This window comes from Syngnathus floridae, chromosome 17 (genome assembly GCF_059516105.1).
Source record: "Syngnathus floridae isolate MCC-2025c chromosome 17, RoL_Sflo_1.0, whole genome shotgun sequence".
NCBI lineage: Eukaryota > Metazoa > Chordata > Actinopteri > Syngnathiformes > Syngnathidae > Syngnathus > Syngnathus floridae.
Window position 1 is genome coordinate 3,358,413 of NC_142429.1, and position 21,207 is coordinate 3,379,619.

The window sequence follows — 21,207 nt, forward strand, 5'->3', positions numbered from 1 at the left end:
ACACACACACACTGTTCATAACTAGTGAGAGCCTCTCACAGATAAGAAAGGAAGGGAGTCTAAGAACTCCCCGGAGCCAGACAGAGATCTTTGTTTAAGCAAACATCTGAGGCCTCCGGTTCAGGCCGACCAGCGCTTCTGCAAATACAATTATTCCAACAAAATGTAAAATAGCATTTCAAAAATGTGGCTATTTTTCTCCTGTTGGCCATTGAGAAGCATCGAGCCGTTGCACGGCTGTTGTCCTTTTTGAAGCGCTTCAATCTGTTTTCATTTCCAACCTCAGGCTGCACTTTGGACCACTACAAGAGGTTGATGCCCGTCACTCTGTTTGGTTAAAGATTACACCTGGCGATTAACTCTGTGCACAGTTTTGGCCTGAAGTGCTAACGTTTCTCTCACTGTCAGTGTTGCCTTGGCTGGAAGTAATGTCCTCGCTCCTTGCACTCCGTTCTTTGTCGCAATGCACTACCAGTGTCAAATTTGTTGATGGACTTGAACGCAGAATGGTGTGGAGGTCGAGCTGGCTCCAGTGGGGTCGGTAAGTTGGGGGCTCGCCCTTGTTCTTTCCAAAACTGTCTTCCAGGGATTTTTCAGAAGAGCTCATTTAGGCCAATTCATGCCGGGATCTTAATCATTTGTTTCTATAAAAAAAGAAAAAAAAAAGTTTTTTTTTTTTTTTAAATTACCTAGAAAATAAAAATCGTTTTGTTTTAATAACCATAAGGCTTTTATTTTAACATGGTGAAAACACTGGATACTTGTAGTCTCAGGGTATACTTGCCTGACTTGTATGTTGATTGCATGGCATCAACTCTTATTTTTGACCAAACAGGATAAGGAAATGCCTTTTTCCCCCCTTACATTACTGTTCTTTCTTAAAAAAAGATGTTTTTTTTTTCTTTTAAAAAATTACCTTAAAAGTAAGACTTTTAAAAAAGAAAAAAATTACCTTGTATAGTAAGGCTTTTTTTCTTAAAAAAATGACCATGTAGTCTTTGTTAGGCTTTGGTTTTTCTTAAAAATATGACCATGGATAGAAAGGCTTTTTATGTTGTAAAAAGAAAAGAAAAAGAAATGACCATAAGGCTTTTATTTTAATGAGAACTCTGGATACTTGTGGTTTAGGGGTACACTTGCCTCACATATGCAGTCTGCGTAAGATCAAATCTTGCTTTGACCAATCAGGATAAAGAAATGCCTTTTTTCTTATAAAAATGTTTTTTTTTTCTTGAAGAAAATGACCATGGATAGGAGGGCTTTTTTTTCTAACAAAAAAGGCCATGTATAGTAAGGCTTTTTTAACAAAAAAAATTAACATGTATAGTAAGGCTTTTTTTTTTAATTAAAAAAAAAAGACTATTCATGGTAAGGCTTGTAATTGACATGACCAATTTTGAAACCCTACCCTAGTTTTAAACCCTACTTTGAAACCCTAAAAATGTCCATGTACCATCCAAATGATTCCAAATCACTACTGCAATTTTTTTCACGTACTGATGGTCGGCTAATCAGATGATGCGAGCGCACCAAAGGCAAACGTGGTTCCAATCGCTGACTCCAGGCGGCGTTGCTTTAATGTGCGCAGGCGGCTGCACGTGGACGGTCCTCCTTGTCGACCGTCTCTGAGCAGCAGCTACGTGCACGGCACGTCAGCCGTCTCGCTGCTCTCCCTGACGATGGGACAGTGCCTGGAGGCCGCCGCCCGACGTTGGCCGCAGCGTGAAGCCGTAGTTTTCCTGCAGGACGGCATCAGGAAAACCTTTGAGCGCTTTCAGCAGGACGTACGTCTGTCCGAACCTTTTGAGTGCCATTGACATCAGATGTCATACACTGAAATCTGAATTGTCGTCAACTCCTTTTTTCATGTGGATGGGCGGGGGAGCGTCCTGTGTGTGTCTGTTCTCACTACTAAGCTGGAAAAGTAAAAAAACAAAAAAACACATTGTTTTGTATTTCCTGCTTTAAAGGTTGCATATTGAATTTGTATTCAATTTAGTGATTATTGGGCTTACAAACGGGAGGGACTTATGCAGCGTTATGTTGTGCAGGTGGACCAGGTGGCTGCGGGGCTCCTGGCTCTGGGCCTGCAGCCAGGCGACCGTCTGGGCCTTTGGGGACCAAACACATACGAATGGATCCTCTTCCAGTATGCTTCGGCCAAGGCGGGAATCATTCAGGTCGGCCCGAGAGGATGCAATTGAGCTCACATTTGCGCTTGTTACCTCTGGCGAGGAGGCTCGTCGTGTCGCGACTCGCTCGCTAGCTCGTTCGCCAGCTACCTTTATGTGTTTCCGATCTCAATGCAAATTTGGAACTTTCAGCATTAGCGGACAGCGGTTACCACTTCACGAGAACGTAGCGTGGGAATTTCATGGGCAAACTGCTTGATGATGTTTTTGAAAGGGCCTAAAACCACCGCAGAGTTCTGGCTTCATTCATGAACTGCAATTGCTACCTAGTAGACAATGCCGGCGGGTGTCCTCGATGTTGTGGCCTCACTTTTTTCCCGGCCGACCGGCAGGTGTCCTTAAACCCAGCCTATCAGCTCAAGGAAGTGGAGTTCACGCTCAGAAAGGTTCTTCTTGTCCCCTTTTTGTCTTACATGTTGAAGTGTCACATGAGTGAGTAACTTGGCGGTCACATTGCGCTCCAGGTGCAGTGCAAAGCGCTGGTTTGTCCCAGCAGCTTTAAGATGCAAAAGTTCTGCGACGTGCTGCGGCAGATCTGCCCGGAGCTCAGCACATCACCGCCAGGAGCCATGCGCAGCGCCAGGTAGCCTAAAAGTCACACATGTTGCCATCGAATTCATTGCTTATGTTTAGGTTACCCGCAGACTGAGACGAGTGAGAATAAAAATTAGACCATAATCCTGTAAGGTTGCCAGACCTGCGTGTGGTGATCGTGACGGACAGGCGCGAGGCAGGCGCACTGCACCCGGACGACGTTTTCCAAGCGGCTGAGAGTTGTCACCGGCGCCGGCTAAGCGAGCTTCACGGCAAGTTGTCGTGCGACGATGCCATCAATATTCAGTTCACCTCTGTGAGAACGGCCCACCGCCCACGTTTATTGGGCTCACCGCCTCCGCGTGACTTCGCCTCCCCTTTTCTTTCAGGGCACCACCGGCGACCCCAAGGGAGTTATCCTGTCCCACCACAACGTGGTCAACAATGGCTACTTTGTGGGGCTCCGAGCCGGCTATGACTGGAGGGTGAGCGCCACCCCGCCAAACATCTGGCGAGCAACAACTGGCTCAAGATGGAGCGTTGCACCGACCGACCTGTGTGCCATTTTGCCATTAGCCTCAGGTGCGGGTATGCATGCAGGTGCCCATGTACCACTGCTTTGGTTCGGTGTTGGGAGGTGTGTGCATGGCCTTGCACGGCATCACGCTAGTCTTTCCCTCCGCCACCTATGACAGCCGAGCCCACCTGGAGGCCATTCACAAGGAAAAGTACCAGACGGTGTCTCCTCTTTATCTCATTCATGCGCCGTAAAGGCAGCAAGATGTGCGCGGCACCGCACTGACAGCGACATTCTTTGTCAGTTTTTGCGACTTCTTTCTTTGAAGGTGCAATTTCGTCTATGGCACTCCCACCATGTTCACAGACCTGCTGGGGCAGTCTGATCTGGAAAAGTACGATTTGTCCTCAATGGAAGGCGGTAAGACGAGCTGCGACCGCTAGTTGACAAAATTCCAATGTTGCGGCATTGGTAGCAATTTCATATGTTGATACGCAATGGTGCTGGAGGCATCATGGCGGCATCGCCGTGCGCCCCGGAGCTCGTGGCCAACGTCAGGGCCAAGCTGAACATGAAAGAAATCATGGTAAGCCGCCACATTCGAAAGTACAACCGCAGACTCCGACGACACTCTATGACAGCGGGCGTGTCAGGCAGATCGGCTACGGCACCACCGAGAACAGCCCCGTCACCTTCTTGGGCTTCCCGTTTGACGACGACCGCCTCAAGCTCCACACAGTCGGCTGTATCATGCACCACGTTGAGGTAAAAATAAAAAACAAGGGGCAAACCTTCGCGTCACGTTCTGGTTTAATAAAAAAACAATAAAAATTAGACTTAAAAAATCATGCCCATTTTTTTAATGCAAGTCATTTGTCGCACGTCAAAACAGGCCAAAGTGGTGGACGTGGAGACGGGCGAGACGGTCCCGCTGGGGGCCACGGGGGAGCTGCTGATCCGGGGCAGCTGCGTGATGCACGGCTACTGGGATGAGAGCGACGCAACCCGCCGGGTGCTCGGCCCGGACCGCTGGTACAGGACGGGGTGAGAGCGTCGAGACCGTACACGGTTCCTGCATGGAAAAAATACCACACCTTCTTAAAAGACCGACTGCTTTGATTTGTGAAATCAGAGATTAGCGTTATCAGAGCACGTAGGAACAGGACTGAAACAATTGGTTTCAAAGGAGCCTGAAATCAATGTTCAAAAACAAAACAGGTCTTAATCCTTACATTTGAGAGAGGGAATGGATGTTTTGCCTACCACGAGAGGGAGCCCGCGTGCAGCTTCCAGTCCTGTCTTAGCGAAGGCCTCACTTGTGCACGCAGCGACGTGGCCAGCCTGAACGCGCTTGGCTACTGCTCCATTGAGGGCCGCATCAAGGACTTGATCATCCGAGGTGGGGAGAACATCTACCCCGCTGAGATTGAGAAGTTCCTCTACACCAACGGCAAAGTGCACGAGGTGCAGGTACGTGCCGATGGCCCGGAAGATTGCAAATTGTCGCCAGATGTTCGTCGACGTGCGCTTTCTCTCCGAGGTGGTGGGAGTGAAAGATGAGCGTCTGGGTGAGCAGGTATGCGCTTGCATCAGGCTCAAGGAAGGTCAGACGTGTACGGCGGACGAGATACAAACCTTCTGCAAAGGCCAGGTGACGTTACACCACCTACAGCGTGCGCCTTTTGGACTTGACTCGACTCTGCGACTCTTTTCTCTCAGATCGCCCACTTCAAAATCCCCCGCTATGTGGTGTTTGTGGACAGCTACCCCATGACTGCCTCCGGGAAGGTAAGAGCGGGGGCTCAGGAAACAGCCCGGCGCTTCAAATGCTGCCATTTCAGCCCCGACCCCAGCTTCTAACTGACTCTCTACTTCAAGATCAAGAAGAACATCTTAAAGGCTGACATGGAGAAGCATCTGGGCCTGTAATTCTGAGCTTTTGGACCCAAAGAAGCCACCGCTTGACTAGTGCACAAAAGAACTTTGGCTGATCACGTCCATCTTTATTTATGCAACCAAAGTGCATTTCCACGTACAAAGCGGGAAAGCATCAATAAAAACCTTCCTCCGCATAGACGTCACAAACAAAAGGGGCCAAAGCACCCGTGCCTGTTCATTTCCAGAAGAAGCGACCGTTTTGCGACTCAAAGTGACGAGCGATGCTCACGGCTTGACTAGTCCAACAGAGGTGATGACGCTTGGAGCGACTCCTGCGGAAGCTGGGGCCGATGCTCACAGCTTGGCTCGTCCAACAAAGGTGAAGGCGCTAGGAGCGGCTCCTGCGGAAACTGGGGCCCATCCCGACAGGCTCTCACATTCGCACCCAGGGACAATTTCTAGGATCATGCGCTCGCGCTCACACTATCACTCACTCTCTCTCACACACTCTCTCACTCACACACACAAACACATACAAAGGTGTGGCCTTGGAGCGATCAACATTGACTTCCGGTGTAGACGAGCATGTGGGGCGAGCCCTCCACATGCCAGAGAATCCTGCATTGCTGGCTGGCTCCAAAGCTTTCATTGCTCTTTTTGTTTAAGACAATCCCAACAAGGGTCGAAGTCACAAACTGCGCAAATCACGGAAGACCTATCAAGGTCCAACGGGACCATTTGTCGTTGGGAGAGACGGTGTCCAAAAAAGGGCGGGGCCACATGTTGGCATTTGGGCAAAGCGCGGTGTCGTGCACATGCAGCGAAACTCAAAACTGAAAACCCCCCCAAAACATTTAGAGATGCGTTCTGGTTGTCAAGTCTCTTGTGCACAAATGTCCTGTGTCCTCCGATCGTCACACACTCAGGGGTGGCAGACCCGGCGGGGAAACAGTTCTGGAGGTCAGGGAGCCATGTTCTAGTCCATTTACGGCGCTGATGGCCGAAAACATGCTGCAGTCATTTCCAAGGTTATTTGGGAGGTACAGGGATGGGAGGCAGGCACTCACCTTCTGTCCAAGTAGTATGCAATATGCAGGGCGCGCGAGAACTTGGCGGCGGTGGCGCCATTGGTGATGAGGCTTTTTCTGGCCGCCTGGTCTTTGTCCAGGCTCCTGCAGGCGGCCAGTTTGGACTCCAAAGTCTGGCGAGCAAAAAGGTTCCGTGCCATTACACAACGGCCACTCCAGCTTCGGCTGCTCACGTCGGACCGACAACCAAGGCCACCCACCCCGACTTTCTGGAGCAGATCGCCAACGATGATGAGGGCGGAGATTCTGGCTGTTGGGGTGAGAGGCGAGCCACCGCAGTCGTCGGTCAATGCTGGCCAATGCGCCAACGGCAACAAAAACAAGACCAATAAGAATGGAGAACTCGAGTACAACTTTAAGATATACTTTTTCCTCATATGTACACGTATATACAGACACACACACCGGCCGAGCGGGCCCGGTCCAGGTCTGAGGTGGGTGAGCTGGGCGCCGATTTCTTGTCCATGGCACTCTCGCGCACCGCCAGTTCCTGTCGGAGGTCTGCAGAGGAGAACGAGAGGCGGCTGGTAAACACCGGCCTCCGGTTGTTGTTTTTTTTTTCCTGGGGCGGCGACCACCTCGGTATCTCGCGGTTCGTCTTTGAGCCGCTGAACCGACACCAAGAGGGACTCCTTCTCGTCCAGCTCGCTCTCCAGGAAGGCGTTTCTCTCGATGGCCCAGTTCAGGCGGCCCTCAAAATCCTCCAGGGACACAATGGTTGCCCTGCTCAGAATAAAAAATTCAACCATGATTGAGTCGTGTGGGTTCTTTTTTCTCTTCTGTAATTTGCTAGCATAATTGCTCAAGCGTTATTAACTTACTGTCACAATGCGCCTGCTAAGAAATTTTGTTTTCTCTTAGCATTGCTAGTCTTAGCCGTTCGGGTGAGGGTCACCCGCAAAAGTCGGAATGGAGGCACCCGGCCGGGCATTTTCACCTTTGCTCATTTTTGGCACGTATTATCGCGTGCGTTTGAGGCTGAAATTCTCTGGAGGTGGGTGACGACGTGAGTGCAAACAATCCCTCTTGGCTCTTTCCAGGTCATCTTTGGCCTGCTCCAGCTTGCGCACAGATTTGTGGAGCTGCTCCTTGATGCAGCGCGTGCGGCCCAGATCATCCTCCAGCACGCAGATCTGCTCGTAGCTTTGCGCATACAGCTTCTCCAGCTTTTCCTGGAGAGACGAGTTGAAGAAGGGTTAGGGCGCATCGGCAGACACCAACAATGAAATCGTGCAGGTTGTGATGGCAAAATCGGTCATTTACAAGGATTCACCTGGCTCCTTGCACGTTATTTAGTAGAAGCTGTTAGGGTTTTCCAGGTTATCTTTATCATAGGATTATGTTGGAATGCAACAGGTAATAAATACCTTACCTTGTCCTCCTTATCACAAGGTCGTAAAACATCCCCTGACATGTTTAGACTAGAGGACAAGGGCTTTAGCCAGTGTACCCAAACCCCCACTCTGTTTCTCTTAATAAATATCCCATCGCAGGAACGAGGGTTCAGACTTCATTCTGGAGTGAGTGAACTCTCCACCTGCAGGTGTCTAAAAGAACTTGCTTGTCTCCCATGTGGTTCATGCAAAATATTGTTTGAGTGAACAAATCTCTAACATTTTGGTGCCGAAACCCGGGATCTCTCATACCCATCATCTGGCTGACGGAGGACGACGCGCTGCACACCGTCGACGGGCCAGCGTCCACTAGCCGGACCTGGTAAAGAAAGACCTGGGAAGGAAATTCTTCACTGGGCCAGCATCTTAGGTCTGCCTTCGTCTGACAGAGGTGGATTGACGGGACCCGGCAGTGCAACGAACCAGGAGACAAGTAAGTTAAAAGCCTGAAGTTGTGTTGTGTTGTTAAACGCGTAACACGTAGAGGTGCACAAGAGATACGGCTTTGGTTTGTCCGAGCTATGAGATACGGCTTTGGTTTGTCCGAGCTATGAGATACGGCTTTGGTTTGTCCGAGCTATGAGATACGGCTTTGGTTTGTCCGAGCTATGAGATACGGCTTTGGTTTGTCCGAGCTATGAGATACGGCTTTGGTTTGTCCGAGCTATGAGGCCTAAAAAAGCGCTGGAACTTGTGTGATTGAGTGTGTGACTGGTAGGATAAATTGACTAAATAGCAGTTCTAGTATTGATCCACGGCAATAATACAGGCTAGTAATTTGTTGAAAGGTCAATTTAAACCTGCATTGAGGATCCTCAAATAAATAAATAAATAAATAAATAATAATAATAATAATATTTTTGAAAAAAAATAAATAAATTGTATAACCTAAAACTACTAGAATTAATATGGGAAATAAAAACGGTAAATCTCTACCTCTTGACGGAGATGAGAAGTACATGGCGAGTAGATTTCTTAATTGTATGCAATATATGCCAAAGTGGAAGAAAAAGTATGGAGTAGAAGGGAAGTTGAGAGTTGAAGTGTGGAAGATAGTAGTTGATGTTTTGGAAGAGAGTGTGGATAAAAAGAAAAATGGACTGAAAAAGAAAAGAAAAGAGAGAGAATTGGATTGTGCTAAAATGTGGTTAAAAGCTTCACAAGAGAGAAAAGAACAAATCCAAAAGACAAAAGATAGAAAGATGAAAGGTGATGAGGCTGAGACTATGTTTGTCAGGCCGGAAGACAATGAGGCCACAGTGCGCAGGCGCACTGCCGCGGCCACGGCTCCAGCCGAAGCTCAAGCAGAGGAGCAAGAGGGGCCTTCCGCTCGTACACAAAACTTGTATCCAAGCTTAACAAACCTGCAGCCCCCCCCATATAACAGCAAAAGAAGTCAGGGTCACATTAGTAGGAGTCCTGTACAAACAAGAAGTTTGACCACTGCTGCTAGATTTTCTCAAAATTTAGACAAGGTTGATGTATGCCCAATGATACAGGTGCCAAACCCTAATGTAGGGGAAGGCCAACTCCCACATACATATGTTTTCCGGCCATGGACTTTGGAAGAGGCAAGAAAAGCAGTTGAAGGGGTTACCCCTGTTGCTGAAGACCCAGATAAATGGGCAGAGGACATGGCTGGAATTATACATTCCTATAGACTGAATGGACATGAGGCAGGAGAAGCTGCAATGTCCTCCTTGGGAAAAGACTGGGCGAAGGTTAGAGGAAATTATACAGGTAGAAATAATCAAGGGCCTTTTCCCTATCCCATTGAGGAAAATCAATTGGGAGGGGAGTATGCAGCACAATGGAATGGTCTTGTGCAAAGAGTGCGAACTATATTTCAAAGACGAGCGAATTATGGTCATTTGGCAGGAATAAAACAGAAGCCTGGCGAAGATACTGATGATTTTCGTTTGAGATTTGAAAAAGAATTCAGGGTGCATAGTGGCATCCCATTCAATGATGCAGCTGAGAGTGCTTATCAACAACAGCTTAAAAACGCGCTCCTCACTAATTTCCGCCCTGAAATAGGCAACTGGGTGAGGAAACATTTGGTGGAAGTGGACGTTGCAAGTGTGACAACAACTATGCAATGGGCCAGACATGCTGAAAAAGTGATCAAAAAAGGCAAAAGTTCTGATGTATTTCATCTAGATAATGATGATGATGAACTAGATGAAGATACAACAGTCTTCTTCCAAGGGTCCCAGCAAGGCAGAGGAAGAGGTAGAGGCCAACAAGGTCACAGGCCGCCATATAATTCAAAACCCCCACGAGATACTGACAACTGTTGGAACTGTGGGAAACGAGGACACTTTGCAAGAGTGTGTCGTTCTGCAAAGCAATATCAATCAAAGGGTGCAGGAAGGGGCAGAGGAAAGGCCAAATTCTCAGCATGACTAGACCCCCCCCCTTTGACCTCTGGTGCTCCTATAGAGGAAGAAATAGTAGATGTCCATACAGCATGGGACATTCTGAGTGCATTAAAAGAAAAACCACATGTTACTCTAAACATTGGAGGCAGTGATGTCGAGTTTTTGTGTGATACCGGGGCTTGTAAAACCGTGATAAAAACTAAAGTCCCAAATCTAAAAGCCTCCCAAAATACTATTTGGGTGAAATCTGCTGATGGGCAGGTACACAAGGAGAGTATCTCTAATCCAGTTGAAGTGAGAGATAAGGAAACTGGAAGCATGGTTTCAGTTTCGATTGTCCTATCTCCAAAATGTCCCATAAACCTGCTGGGACGAGATCTGATGACTCGGTTGGGAATTGCAATAATCCCAGTAAAGGATGGCATGCGAGCATGTAGAGTGAGAGATGTGGACTCATATGCTGCACAAGCAGGTGAACAGATTTGCTGCTCCTATGCCATCCCTCCTGAACGAAATCCTAAACTCCCAAGCAGATTGCTGAGTGAAGCTCGAAAACAATTGTCCCAACCTGAATCAGAAATGACTTGTACTGAATTACATGTCACCATGAATATTCTCACTGATCCACAAGATGACTATATTGGAAGTTTTCTCAGTGACACAGAAGTAACTTTAACAATCACTGCTCTGTACACTGATCGCAGGTCATTTGCGGTTGCTGCTGTACTCTTGCCCGCTCCTCAGAAAGACAGATACAAATTGTCGGCTGTACCCCACATCTCATTGTTTAAACCTCACAGTATAACGTGGGCAGATGTGGGTTCCCGAATTAAACTTGCTGGATCTGTGACTGATTATGAGGACAAAGGTGATGGGTGGAGCTACAGTACCAGTTGTGACGTGTGGAAGCAAACAGTGTGTGAAGTAGCTGTAGGCAGAGCAGGCCCTTGTGCGCTTCCCTGACTAGTTGACATTTGTTTGAATGAAAAGGAGGAGGGGGAATTGGCTGGGCTTCCTGAAAAACTGTGGACCAAGGGCCCATCTGATGTAGGACTTTTAAAATCCATTTCCCCAGTACAGATCAAACCAAGATCAGAGTGGCGTCCGAGAGTTAAGCAATATCCTTTAAAACAGGAGGCAATAAATGGGATTGCCCCTGTTATAAATGATCTTTTGGCAGGAGGAATCATTAGGGAATGCTCGGATTCTCCTTGCAACACTCCCATTTTTCCAGTCCAAAAGGCCGACAAAATTAATTGGCGAATGATACAAGATCTACGAGCAGTAAATGATGCAGTGCAAACAAGAGCACCCAATGTGCCTGACCCACACACACTTCTGAACACTTTGAAACCTAATCAGAAGTTTTTCACAGTAATTGATCTCAGCAATGCATTTTTCTCAGTGCCAATTCACCCAGACTCACAGTTTTGGTTCGCTTTTACCTTTAAAGGACAAAGCTATACATACACCAGATTGCCACAAGGATTTGCTGATAGTCCAACTATTTTCACTCAAGCTATCATGGCCTGTTTGGCTGATTTTCAGATGTCAAACAAAAGCCAACTTCTAGTTTATGTAGATGATCTCCTGGTAGCCTCTGAAACTGAAGCTGCTTGCAAGGCAGACTCCTTAGCATTGTTACACTATCTCTGCAAAACAGGGAATAAAGTGAACAAAAATAAGTTACAATGGGTCCGACAGGAAGTGAACTATTTAGGTCACACTTTGTCGGCTTCTGGAAGACAGATACAAAGTACCAGAAAGCAGATTATTTCAGATGCACCGAAACCTGAAACAAAAAAACAAATGATGTCATTTTTGGGGCTCTGCAATTACTGCAGAGCATGGATCCCACATTATGCGGAGAAAACACAACCGCTGCTGGATATTGTGCATGGAGTTCCCATGACAATGACAGAAAAAATCATGTGGACACCAGCAGCGGATGATGCTTTTGTAGTGCTGAAACAGGCTCTGGTAGAAACCACAACTCTTATCTTGCCAGACTACAATAAAACCTTTGTGCAAACAGCAGACTGCAGGAATGGTTTTATGACCTCAGTGTTGCTGCAGGGTCATGGCAACAAACTAAGACCGATTGCATTCTATTCAAAAAAACTGGATCCAGTGGCTCTGTCTTTGCCAGACTGTGTTCAAGCAGTATGCGCGGCAGCGCTTGCAGTGAGACAATCTGCAGATGTGGTGCTCTTTCACAAAATGGAGCTGCTAGTTCCACATGCTGTAGATGTGTTGCTGCTGCAAAGCAAAATGAACTTTTTGTCACCAGCCAGACATCTGTCCTACACTGCTATACTTCTGTCAGAACCACACATCGTGATAAAGAGGTGCACAGTCCTAAACCCAGCAACGTTGATTCCGTTGCCAGGGGATGGGACACCACATAACTGTTTGGATGCTACAGAACATCTACAGCTGCCCAGAGAAGATTTAAGTGACACGCCGCTTGATAAAGGGGAAAAGTGGTTTGTGGATGGATCATGTTCAAAGGATCCTAAAGGAAACAATCAAAGTGGTTATGCAATTGTGAAATTGCCAAACCAGATTGTTGAAGCAGAGAAGCTTCCATACACCAGGTCAGCACAGGCTGCTGAGCTGATTGCTCTAACAAGAGCTTGTCAATTAGCGGAAGATAAGGAAGTCACTGTATACACAGACAGTCAGTATGCGTTTTCTACTCTGTTCTATTTTGCGAAACAATGGGAGCGCAGAGGGATGACAACATCGACCGGTAAGCCGGTTACCCATGCCTCCTTGTTAAAAGACTTGTTGCAGGCCATTCTGTTACCTGCTAAACAAGCTGTGTGTAAATGTGCTGCTCACACCACAGGCAGAGATGAAGTCTCAAATGGAAACAGATTAGCAGACAAAATTGCAAAAGAAGCAGCTGCAGGGAGACATGGCCATGATTTTTTTTTAATGGGTTCAGAGGACACACAACTCATAGATAAGACTATACTGGCAGATATGCAGGGCAATGCTCCAATGGTGGAGAAACGAATGTGGACGACAAAAGGTGCAATTGTGGATACAGATAATATCCACCGCATCAGTGACAAACCTGTTTTACCATAATCACTTTTTAAGGCAGCAGCGCTTGCGACACATGGGTTTTGCCATGTGTCGACAGGAGGGATGAAGACCATCATAGATCAACAATTCACTACCTTTGGTTTAGATGCTTACTTAAAAAATTTTTGTAAAGCATGTCCTGTTTGTGTGAAACATAATCCACAAGGAAACATGAGACCTAAGAGAGGCTCATTTCCAAAACCCTCTTATCCATTTCAAATCATGCATATGGATTTTATTGAACTCACACAAAGTGGACCTCACAAATACTGCCTAGTGATGATTGATGCATTTTCCAAATGGGTGGAAATAGTTCCATCTAAACGTGCAGATGCCTTAACAGTGGCAAAAGCCATCTGCAAAACCATCATACCAACTCATGGCATCCCCCAGACCATTTACAGTGACAATGGTCCACACTTTGTGAACCAAGTTGTGCAGAACATGGCTGTACACCTTGGAATAACGTTAAAAAAACACTGTGCTTGGCATCCTTCGAGCGCAGGCCTGGTTGAACGGGCAAATTTTACCATCAAAAGCAGGTTGAAAAAATGCATGGAAACGACAGGCAGACCTTGGCCAGAGTGCCTCGACTTAGTGAAGCTCTATATGAGAATTACTCCCACTTCAGAAGGACTAACACCTTTTGAAATCATACATGGGAGACCATATAGACTACCAGTGTTCCCTGCAGATTTGCAAAAAGCAGATGAAGAACAGACCTTGGCAGATTATCTTATCAGGACGCTCAAACTGAAAGATGTGTCAAATGCAAATTTACTGCCGCCTGATCTCTCTCCCTCACAGGTGGACAAGCCCATCAATCCAGGAGACTGGGTCTACATCAAGGTCATCAAAAGAAAGAACTGGGCCAGCCCACGGTGGGAGGGACCGTTTCAAGTTTTGCTTGCTACTCCCACGGCGATTAAAATTTCTCAACGGCCCAGTTGGATTCACCTCAGCCACTGCAAGTTGCAGAGAGTGCTGGACCCCTAATTCGGAGTGGTGGGGAAGGCTAACTACAAAGGGGCTTCATCGTTTAGGGTGAGGCGTCTCAATGTTGGTGAAGAATCCATCGATCCCCACTCCGCTAGGCGAGGGGATGTCCCGGTGTCTCTGCCATCCTAGTAGCAACGGGGCTCCATATGCCAGATGGATCCTCTGCTGCGTTGTGGTTGGAGCGTGCTATGGTCTATTGACTCATCTGAACAGACCAAATGACAATGTTGCCCGTGGTAAACGATGGTCACATGATGAGAACTTTGAGGACTGGTCATGGGACCCCAGAAACCCATACGAAACCAACACTTGGTACCGGTATGTCAGGTTCACTGTGAGAGCTCACACACAGGAGGGATGCTATGTGTGTTCGAAACTCCCCCCTTCCTCCACGCAAGTTCGCTTGGAGGCCAGAGCAATGAATGTCACTGAAGCAAAATGTATGGCATCCATGGGAGGAGTTGGATATCAGCACCGTGCCGTCGCAGTCAAGGATGCCGACCCTTACCGCCCTGGGCTTGCTGACGGTGCCTGTGATCAGCTATTCTGGACAAATCTCAATGTGACTGTTAAAGGACGAACAATACCACAAGTGGCCTACACAGAGAGACCAGCTGGAGTGAATTACACATGTTACATCCAAGGTAACAAGACCCACGTCTGCATTAGCGACGACTGCTCTCCAGGAGGAAACTGGATGGGAGCTCTGGACATCATCGATGAGTGTCAAGATAAGAGAGCCATTTCAGGTGGTGAGGGCTCTCCCACCAACATGGCTACACCATCGAATGGAACATACTTCATACAGAATGGGTGGTGGCTTTGTGGTCACAAGGTTTATCCGATGCTGCCCGCCAACTGGACAGGAGTGTGTGCACCAGTGTGGGTGACAGACCACACCTACAGGATACGACACCATTTGTTGACAGGAGCACATAACTCCACTGGACGTCGACGCAGGGCAGTTGCAACCTTTGACCCTCATGACCCTGTCTGGGGTGCGAACGTTCCAGATGACCATAAAGTATGGTCCGTCGGAGACAAAGTTGTCCTTGCGCTCTTTCCTCAGATTGGGGTTGGGAAACTATCGCTCTTCATCGAGACACTGAACTATCGTTTTCAATCCTTTGTGAATCTCTCACTGCAAGTCAACGATGGACAAAATAGAGAGATTCAGACTATTAGACTGATGGTCTTGCAAAACAGGATGGTTCTGGACTTGTTGACGGCAGCACAAGGTGGTGTGTGCCACATCATTGGGACTTGCTGTTGCACATACATACCAGGAGAAAATGACACCCACATAAACGACGCCATGAATTCGCTGAAGAACTTACAGCAGGCCATGTCTAAAGACAAGGTCCCACATCAGTTTGATTTCTTTTCATGGCTATTCTCTGGCAACTGGTGGCAACTGCTGTTGAAATTGCTGTCTCCTGTACTTGTTGTGCTGGTGGTGTTGTGCTTGTTTACGACCTGCGTTATCCCATGTTTGAAGTCTGCTGTGTCGAAGTTTGTGTCCTCTACTGTAGCCCAGGTTCATATACAACTTCTTAGAGATGACGGATGTGATGACGATAATGAAACGTGGATTGCGTAGATGCTGTTCTGTTGAGCATGTTTTACAGAAACTTGATGATTTGACCATCGAAAATGCTTCGCAAGTGATGGATACAATGATGTACTGTTTCTGTGTTTTTCTTTTTTATTTTTTTTATTATTGATAGCATTCTGGTCGCCTGTGGCAACGGGGCCGTGTAAGAATTTTCCTGCTAATAACATCTGGCCAGCAGGTTTTTCGCTTACACAATAAGTTTGATTTGGGGTATTGAGGTAATGCCTCATCTTCACTAGAAGGTGTTGCTATCATTGTTTGTTGTTTTTATTTTTACCATTCTACTTTCTTCATTATACGTATATATGTTTTTTTTACTTGTCTTTGTTGTTTGGGGTAACATACTCATATGATAAATCAGGAGGGAGATGTTAGGGTTTTCCAGGTTATCTTTATCATAGGATTATGTTGGAATGCAACAGGTAATAAATACCTTACCTTGTCCTCCTTATCACAAGGTCGTAAAACATCCCCTGACATGTTTAGACTAGAGGACAAGGGCTTTAGCCAGTGTACCCAAACCCCCACTCTGTTTCTCTTAATAAATATCCCATCGCAGGAACGAGGGTTCAGACTTCATTCTGGAGTGAGTGAACTCTCCACCTGCAGGTGTCTAAAAGAACTTGCTTGTCTCCCGTGTGGTTCATGCAAAATATTGTTTGAGTGAGCAAATCTCTAACAGAAGCGGTAGTATTTTGTAGAGTGTGCGTATGCATATGATGACAGCACATACTAAGGAAAGCTGTCGTGACAGAGATAAAGCTTTGACTTGCTTTGACTGCAGCTCCATTGAAAGGCAATGAGCAGGTCCTAATGCGTTGACCGGTCAAGCGGTCCGACCGTGGGCTCAAATTCACTAAGAGCTATTGCACAAGCTATTGCGCAAGCTATTGCGCAAGCTATTGCGGGTGCTGGTTGAATGCCCAAGGAGATGCAAGGTTACCTTGAGGCCGTCCGCCTCGTTCTTCAGTCGCTCGTTCTGGCTGAGCAGGTTGCGCAGGCGGCGCTCCGCCTGGCACAGCTGTGCCTCCAGCTCAGCCTCCAGCTCTCGGCTGCCGTCCCGGAACTCCCGCAGCTCCTCCTGAGCGTCATGGGAGCTGAGCAGCAGGCGCAAACAAATGCACATCGACTGTAACATAACCACTCGCTCGCTGTCAATTCTGCAAGAGTGAATTTTGTCCCGCCCTAGAGGCCTCGGGGGCGCCGGTGTGTTCTGGCCACGTGTTCTGGAGCTTGCCTCGTCACGCGCCTGAAACGGCCAAATATTTCTGCGCGGCAGCAGATAAAAAAAGCACGTTGTGGGCAACTTTTGCTTGGGGTCAGTTGGTCCCTTTTGCTTCCCAAAAAGGGAGCAAATGCATTTTCCCAGTCAAGGATGCCAGTGGCCTCAAAGTCTAAGCAAAGAATCGAGCGGTGTCTTGAGCAGCCGCTTCGCGGCAAACAATCGGCAGCAAAGGTGTCAGTCCACGTGACAGAGTGCAGCTCCTACCTTTTCTTATACTTCAGAGCTCGGGACTTCCAGTAATCGACTTCTTCGTCCTTTGTGGAAAACTTGGGAATCATCTCTGTGTCCATGGCACGACTTCCTGAGGGCGGGGGGCCAGAGACGTTAGTGAGTGTGCAAAGTCGGCCTCCTTTTTGCTGATAGCTATTTCACAACGCTCGTTATTTTTGCATGCGAACGGGGAAGCAGCATTCACTAACGAGCCATTTTATAATAATTATAATCATAATTAATCAATATTTGCCCGACAACACTGTCATTGAATCGATTGTTAGCCTAATAATTACTAAAGTCATTTTCAATTTTCCGATTCCAAATCCCAGAAACTCCAGTCTCTAAAACCACCATTAAAACGAAATCACATGTGTGTGGGGGGGAAGCCCTGTGCGCACCCATCTTCATGATGAACACATTTTCATTGGTCATACGTTTGAATACAGCCCCTCGGAGGACTTAGGGGGGAAAAATGGCCCTCCTCCCACTCTGGGTGTATGGCCTCTCCCATTGAAACATTGCTAACAGATGTCGCCATCACTTTTGACTCACATTGCTCTTGCCAAGAAACCGGACAGGGAGTTCGAAAACACAGTGAGTTGAGAGAAAATTAAAACCAAGAGGCAATACATTGCTGCTGCTGCTGTTTCCATGGCAATCCAGATGAAAGCTGTGACGAAGGGCAGCGCTACTCCTCAAAAAACGACCATCAATGAGCAAGCATGGTGAAATAATTCTTAATCAAAACGAAAAAGGAGAAAATCCGACTCAGACCTGAATTTATGACGCGAGTAGTGCTTAAAACGGCCCTGACGCAACATTTGTACGCAGCCTCCTGCTTCATCGAAATTGCTCAACATTGACCTTTCAGCGGTGTTGAAAAGCCTCTGAGCCTGAGCCGCATCCTGCATGTGCGCGCGTCATCCGAGAAGAAGGTGAACGCGTCGGTCACCTGAGCCGCATGTGCGCGCGTCATCCGACAAGTAGGTGAGCACGTCGGTCACTCACGTCATGAGCCGAATGCAACTGCGTGGAATGATCACGAGGAAATCTCTATTCGCCAGGGCCCATTTTATATTTCGACCTACGTGCAAAGGGACGATCCAGGCACCCATGACAAGCCCTCTAAATTTCGCCGCAAGCGTCTGACCGTTACGGAGGAAGACGTTTGCGTTTCGAAACTAGACGGGAGAACGCAAAGAGAAATTCTGAAGGAAACCCTTCAGCCGAAGTCGGTAAAACCGCGACTCAAGAAAGACGGAAAGAATTCTTGCGGTCCAACAGTGAACGAACTACTCCGAAGGTGGCTCCAAAGGAGGGCGAATGGCACCTGTTCATGACAAAAGGCTGTCGACTCGCTATCTCCTTTGGGCGGCTCGTAACATCTAAACGCCGTTGGCGGCCGATTGCGGACACGCGCTCTATCTCCTCTGGCCTGGCTCGTGCTACCCAGTGCACCACCGAGTTGCCAATGTAGATTTACTATTTACTTATACAGTGGAGCCTCGGTTTTCGAACACAATCCGTTTCAGAAGGCTGTTCGAGAAGTGAATCGTTCGAATTCCGAATCGTGTTTTCCCTTTGCAAATAATGGAAAAAAAATCTATCCGTGCCCCCCCCCAAAAAAACGCCTTTTTAAAGCATTATTTCATTTGCGCATTTTTGTCCGATAGCGCAACTGCAGCGCACCGCCGAACGCGCAACTGCAGCGCACTGCCGAACGCGCAACCGTAGCGCGCCGTCGACCGCGCAACTGCACCCCGCTGGTCGCATTATTGTGACAGAGCAGTCGCTAAAATTTAGAAAATATTTAATATAAGTATATTTAAAATAAGTCCGAATGGACTTTCCAAAATTTAAGTGGACCTCAGTGCGTAGGGAGCTTAATTTGGTCCGATCGCGCAACCGCAGCGCGCCGGGCGCTCACTGTCGCATTGCTTTAGGAGCGTCTTTGTGTTTTAGGATGGCTTTACTGCTCTCACTTGCTCCCTTTGGAGGCATGATTAGAGTTGATGCAATCCTCAGAGTAGCGAGAACGTAATAACGAACAGAGTCAGTTGGCATGCGGGTCCTCTCGGCTCATCTCGCGAGGTTCGACAACCGAATTTTGTCCGACATCCGAAGCAAAAAAATCTCGAATTTTTTGTTCGAATACCGATTTGAGAACCAGGACATTCGAAAACCGAGGCTCCACTGTAGTAGGTTTTAAATAACATGTATGCATATATATGCCTAAATGTTGTTATCCAATATATCGACTGCAGTTTCACATTAGATTGCTGGTTTGAGATGTACTTTTATTATTATTATTATTATTATTATTCATCGGCATCACAGTCTCGAAAGACCATAGATTTCTTGTGTCTGGAGGTTAGGTGTTCTTTGCACAGCGTCTGCTGTGGCTGGTGAGTCCTATCCGTGAGAGACAGACACAGCCGCAGATGTTACAGGTGTGGGCCGGATCCGGTGAAGGTGGGGGCATGGTGGCTTGCTGCTTCCTCAACTTCCTTTTCGTTTCTCAATGTTGAGCCAGGGTGATTTCGTAGGTCTGCAGCCCGTTTCGGAGAGCCTGTTGCCATTTGTGGCGATCCTGGGCGACGTCTTCCCAGGCGGCTGGGTTGATGTTGAAGGATTTGAGGTCTTGTTTGCAGACATCCTTGTAGCGGAGCAATGGGCGGCCTACTTGCCTTTTGCCTGATTTTAGTTCTGCATACGACCGTCTTCCATCCGACAGACATGGCCCAGCCAACGGAGACGCCGCTGCTTTAGCAGGGAGAGGATAGTGGGGAGCTGTGCACTCTCCAGGACTGCACTGTCTGTGATCCTGTCCCGCCAGGTGATGCCCAGTATGCGTCTCAGGCAAAGCAGATGGAAAGAGTTTAGCCTTCTCTCTTGATGTGCATAAAGAGTCCAGGCTTCGCTGCCATACAAGAGTGTACTGACGACACAGGCCCTGTACACTTGCACCTTTGTATGGATGGTGAGCTTGCTGTTCTGCCATACTCTGGGTGTCAGTTTTCCAAAGGTAGAAGCTGCTTTCCCAATCCGGCTGCTGACCTCGGCATCGAGTGACAAATTGCAGGTGATGGTAGACCCAAGATAGATAAATCTGCTTACAGCTTCCAGTGTGTAGTTGTCGATGGTGATGGAGGGTGGGACAGTGGTCCCCTGGCCCATTGTCTTGGTTTTGTTTAGGCTGATGGTCAGGTTGAAGTCCTGACATGCTTGGCTGAACCGGTCTAGGAGAATCTGCAGGTGTTCCTTAGTGTGTGTTGCCAATGCTGCATCATCAGCAAACAACATGTCCCTAATGGTGAGTGGTCTGATCTTGGTTTTTGCTCTCAGTCGGGATAGGTTGAATAGTTTGCCGTCTGTCCTGGTGTGTAAGCAAACTCCCTCAGTTGATGTTCCGAAGGCTTGGCGCAGGAGGAGAGAGAAGAATATCCCAAACAGAGTGGATACCAGCACGCATCCCTGTTTGACACCACAGCGGATGTTAAAGGACTCAGAAGTGCACCCATCATACCGGGCAGTACCTTTCATGTCAGTGTGGAAGGACTGGAGGATGCTGAGGAGTTGTGGCGGGCAGCCTATCCGTTCCACCAGTTGGAAAAGGCCGCTCCTGCTCACCAGGTCAAAAGCCTTGGTAAGGTCAACGAAGGCCATGTAGAGAGGTTTGTGTTGTTCTCTGCACTTCTCCTGTAGCTGTCTCAGGGAGAAGATCATATCCAGAGTTGATCTTCCTGCTCTGAACCCTGCCTGTGACTCTGGGTAGAGCTTCTCTGTGAGGACTTGGAGTCTGTTTAGTACAACTCGAGCAAAGAGCTTACCGGTAATGCTGAGTAGGGAGATGCCACGGTAGTTGTTACAGTCACTCCTGTCTCCCTTGTTTTTGTACAAGGTGACAATGTTAGCATTTCTCATGTCCTGCGGGACAGAGCCTTCTTTCCAGAATAGGCATAAGAGCCTATGTGCAGTCGATGCAGAAGAGCAGGCTTCCCATACTTGAGGACTTCGG

General features: G+C 47.7%; 2 protein-coding genes across 2 annotated transcripts; one reads left to right on the forward strand and one right to left on the reverse strand.

Moving 5' to 3' along the window:
* Positions 1 to 353: 353 nt before the first annotated feature.
* On the forward strand, positions 354 to 5,315 carry LOC148383229 (medium-chain acyl-CoA ligase ACSF2, mitochondrial-like). Its single transcript, XM_088357846.1, has 16 exons — positions 354 to 541; positions 1,589 to 1,784; positions 2,052 to 2,180; positions 2,525 to 2,578; positions 2,657 to 2,775; positions 2,880 to 3,042; positions 3,116 to 3,211; positions 3,303 to 3,454; positions 3,572 to 3,663; positions 3,753 to 3,829; positions 3,901 to 4,008; positions 4,136 to 4,287; positions 4,572 to 4,713; positions 4,784 to 4,894; positions 4,963 to 5,031; positions 5,122 to 5,315. Exons 1-16 carry the CDS (start codon positions 429 to 431, stop codon positions 5,170 to 5,172), a joined length of 1,824 nt encoding a protein of 607 aa, XP_088213972.1. The 5' UTR covers positions 354 to 428; the 3' UTR covers positions 5,173 to 5,315.
* Positions 5,010 to 18,266, reverse strand: LOC148383230 (nuclear distribution protein nudE-like 1-B). Its single transcript, XM_088358177.1, has 8 exons — positions 17,181 to 18,266; positions 16,635 to 16,788; positions 7,231 to 7,381; positions 6,745 to 6,930; positions 6,615 to 6,710; positions 6,410 to 6,501; positions 6,189 to 6,322; positions 5,010 to 6,114 (listed from the first exon to the last, which is right to left on the reverse strand). The coding sequence occupies exons 1-8, from the start codon at positions 17,264 to 17,266 to the stop codon at positions 6,036 to 6,038; spliced, it is 978 nt and encodes a 325-aa protein (XP_088214303.1). The 5' UTR covers positions 17,267 to 18,266; the 3' UTR covers positions 5,010 to 6,035.
* Positions 18,267 to 21,207: the final 2,941 nt, after the last annotated feature.